Source organism: Octodon degus, unplaced genomic scaffold (assembly GCF_000260255.1).
Source record: "Octodon degus isolate 3935 unplaced genomic scaffold, OctDeg1.0 scaffold00039, whole genome shotgun sequence".
NCBI classification, from domain to species: domain Eukaryota; kingdom Metazoa; phylum Chordata; class Mammalia; order Rodentia; family Octodontidae; genus Octodon; species Octodon degus.
In genome coordinates this window covers 98,038-102,127 of record NW_004524615.1, presented here as the reverse complement: position 1 = coordinate 102,127, position 4,090 = coordinate 98,038, and the positions used below count along the sequence as shown (strand labels likewise).

Here is a 4,090-nt window from a genome sequence, read left to right as displayed (position 1 = left end):
TTTTGTATTGTAGGACAGGGTCTCATGTAGATCGGACTCTGATCCGCCTGTGTTCAGCCTCCCAAGAGCTGGGATTACAGCACTGTGCCACCATGCCCAGTCTCTATTGCCGTCTCAGTGCACCCCCAGGGCGGAGCTGGCACAGCCCACTGGGGATTGAACCCCAGCTGTCACGTCTACCTAAGCAGGCGCTTTAATCTGCTGAGCTATTTGGCCAGCCCAAAGGGACAATATTATTGAAGTATCACAGTGCCATTAAAAGTTGTAGGAAAGGAAAATACAGTGTGATTTTAGTTATAAAGTGTAGTAGATATCAAAATAACCAAAGAAGCAGCTATGCCTAAGAACCACTGGAGGGTTTACTTTTATTTACCTGCACTGTCCTTTTAGAGCCAGTCTCAGTAGAAGTTAGAAAAAGTGATTTGGGTGTCTGTGCATTTAGCTGATGGCCATGTCCTAGGCTCTTGGGTAGGCAATGGATGCTACAAAAGCTAGTTTGGTATTTCTCACCCTCAGATCTACTGAGGAATGCAAATAAATAAATTGGCAATAACAAAACCATGTGATTGAAGATGTAAAGGCACCACCTACATAGAAGGGTAGTGGTTACTCCAGACATAAAGGTGGTTAGGGCTTTTGGTTATGTCATGCATCTCAATCTTGAAAGTGATCAAATGTCAGTGAAGCAGAATTGAAGTAGAAGAATATTGCAGGTGTAGAGAGTGGCATATTCAAAGTTGGAGGCTGATTTAGTGTGGCTTAGGTTATGAAATCATAGAAGATAGCCAGAAGTGAGACAGAAAGGCTCACTGTGCGTCTTTAGTGGCCTTAAAAACTTTGTAATAGAGTTTGTACCTTTTCCTAGAAAGTGTGGGAAGACAATAGTTTTCCAAAGGGTACATCATAGTCAATCTCTTATAAGATGGAGACTCAAACCAGTGGGAAGCTGAGGATTCCAGGGTTGGAGTTCTGCCCAGGAGTTAGAATGAAAAAGCCCTGGGTAGTCTTAGAGGATCAAGATGACCTGATTCCATTGACTGGCTAATAGGACAACTAGGGGATATGATGAGGGAACTGGATTGGCCAGAGAGAGATGAGTTGGTGTTGAATTTAAAGTACTTGAAGCATCTCTAAGTGGATATACTTCCTAGGCAGAGGCATACAAAGATGCAGTGTTTCAAAGAGAATCTGGACTACACAATTTAAATTCTTCTCAGCATGGATGGGCTCTTTGACAGAATTATAGTTGCAGTAGAGTTCTTGGGAAGTCCCTCTAGTAGGAAAGAAAAATGGCTAAACCAGATGAAATGCCCTTACCCTGTGCTGTGGTGGAGGCATCTGTCAGGAAAGGAGTACAGAGACCTACCTCCTGGCTGCAGAGGTGTGAAATGATGCACTTCAAATAACCCAGGTTAACAGTGACATTTGTAATTCGTTGGCTTGATGTTACTGTGTTTTAGGTAACAGTTGACAAATGGGAACCTTTGTTGAACAATTTGGGGCATGTCTGCAGAAAACTTAAGTAAGTAAAGTAGAGCATTTTCCAAAACATACTTTTAGAAATGTACTAAAATCCTGCTTAACTTTGAATGGAATTTTGCCATATTTTTATTTCGTGAGATCCTCCAGCTTTTTTATACTTGGCTGTTCCAACACAACAAGCATGAAGATCAATGTTTTTATTATTTCTCTCCTTGTATTTTAGAAACATTATGTAACAACTTCTTTTAATATTAAATGCAATTTTAGTGTTTTAAATTTAGAAGAATCAGGACAATAAGGTGTAACTCAAATAATGTATATACTATAACTGTTGTGGCAGAGATTTTATGGTGAAGTAAACAAGTGACAGGTAAAAAGTCGCTGTGGCATTATACATAGTAGAGTACTAGTGTACTCTAAAGAAGGATAAACTTGAGTCATTTGTAGGAAATGGAGGCACCTTGAGACCATGATGCTAAGTGAAATAAATCAAACGTACAAGCTTAAATATTACATGGTTTCTCTTACATAAGCCAAAATATAAATGAATAGCAAAATAAAGAACAGACAGAATATAGGAAGTAGGGAGTTAGCTCTTTCTTAAATAGAAAGGCAATTAAGAAAGAGGAAAGAGCGAGGGGAGGAGGGGCGCAGAATGTATTAGAAACGTGTACTAGTGAAAAAAAAAGTCTTGGAAACTAGATGAGTCAAGATTTCATTAATTTTTCTACTGCAGGATTTCTTTGAGTCTTTACTTTGCATTGTGAGTTGTAGCATTTCCCAAAAGCTTTTTTTCCAGACAAGATTTTACAGGACAAATATACCAGAGAAGTTTGGGGACACACTGTCCAAGTGATTTTCAAATCTTAAAGCAAAACTCCTTGGGTACTTCTAACCACCAATATGGGAGGTTTATTATCACCTCAAAAGGTGGTGTGTGATAAGGGCAGGAATTAGGAATGAGGCTCTGGTTCCAGTGTACTTTAGATAGCAAAGACAGTATAGCAGATCATACAGGAGTGTCTGAGGGAGCATTCCAAGAAGATCAATTTCAAGTTGTTGAAATCCTTAAAAATAGGTATGAGACAGTCAGTTAACAGTGTATTCTACTATTGTAATAGAGGAAAGTTTCTTCTCAGTTTATGTAGATGAATCTTACATGTCTTAGATGAATCTTGTGTGTCCTAGAAATTTAGTGCTTTTAATATACCCAGTAATTGTTTTCTTTTATCCCCCTTCTCCAACTTTACCCTTTGGTCTTCTTTCAACAGAAAATATGCTGAGGCATTGGATTACCACCGGCAAGCATTGGTATTAATTCCTCAGAATGCGTCCACCTATTCTGCCATAGGGTATATCCATAGCCTGATGGGCAACTTTGAAAATGCTGTGGACTATTTTCACACTGTATGTCTTATTTGTATCAACTTAAAATCTGCTCAGTATTTACTATTTTCTTATGAAAAGATCTTTGCTAGGTAGCATTTTATTTTTTTACTGTTTTAAACTCCTTTAGGCAACCTGTGTTCATTATATAATTCTTTGCAGAGAAAAGCATGTGCATGTTAAGCAGTATTCATCAAATTAGAAAGATTGTGAGATTTGCTCTAAGTGTGCATTGAGGTGTTCTAATGCCCAGGATACTTGTCATTTGGTTTAGTCTAGGTATCTCATCTAGGCAGGCAAGTGCAGAAATAACTCTTTATGATGAATAGACTTTGGAAGTACCCACTGCTTACAACTTTTTTTTTATGTCTTTTTTTTTTTTTAAGTCTTTTTGAGACAGGGTCTAACCATGCAATTCAGGCTGGCCTTGAACTCTATTTTATAGTGAAGGCTAGTCTCGATGATCCTCCTGTCTCACCTTGCCAAGTTTAGGGATTGCAGGTGTGTGCCACCACACCCAGCTTACTTACAACTTTTAACAGTACATTTAAATTGCCTTAATAGATACACAGAAACAATTTGTGCATTAATCACAAGGAGTCTCACTTTAATCCATTTCATCAGAACCAAGATACCATAAATAAGTAAGGTGACCACAAAAAGAAATGTTGCCAATTAAACTTTAGCATACTTGTTTTGTATGTAAAAAAGGTACTCTTCTGGACATTTTAGACAAAGGTTTTTTTGTTTGTTTGTTTTGCTTTTTTAAATGAGGAATCGCTCATATAAAAAATAAAGTACAAGAAAAATAATGGTCGCAATTTTCAGTCTAGGTGGTCAGTATCTCTGTTTTCCCAAAATAGTGTCATGGTGCCAGTGCACACTTTCTGTTCTTAGCTGTGGGTTTCTTCTCAGTCACATATACCCTGCTTTACAAGCTTGTCAGAGCCATTCAGCCTGCTAACATGTGAACAAAAGATTGTTGTCATTTCCCTGAAAATAAGACCTAACCAGAAAATAATCAGCATTGAAAACTAGAAATCAAAATGTCAGCTCGAGGGCTGGCCAGATAGCTCAGCAGATTAAAGTGCCTGCTTAGGCAGATGCAGGGGCCCGAGATTCTATCCTCGACATGCTGTGCCGGCCCCAACCCCAGGGTGTGCTGAGCCAGAGATTGAGACTGGGAATAGTAGTGCGTGCCTGTAATCCCAGTGCTTGGGAA

The 4,090-nt window shown here is 38.8% G+C and overlaps 1 protein-coding gene across 3 annotated transcripts in view; it reads left to right on the top strand.

Moving 5' to 3' along the window:
* The window catches only part of Cdc16 (cell division cycle 16), a 35,829-nt gene that overhangs the window by 26,581 nt on the left and 5,158 nt on the right, over positions 1–4,090 (top strand). For all 3 annotated transcript variants that reach the window (XR_002821089.1, XM_023715183.1, XM_004631146.2), the window contains exons 15-16: positions 1,461–1,522; positions 2,754–2,889. Coding sequence is in view for 2 of the 3 variants with exons in the window: in XM_023715183.1 (XP_023570951.1) it covers positions 1,461–1,522; positions 2,754–2,889 (198 nt within the window). In the remaining variant the exon portion in view is untranslated. The remainder of the gene's footprint in view (positions 1–1,460; positions 1,523–2,753; positions 2,890–4,090) is intronic.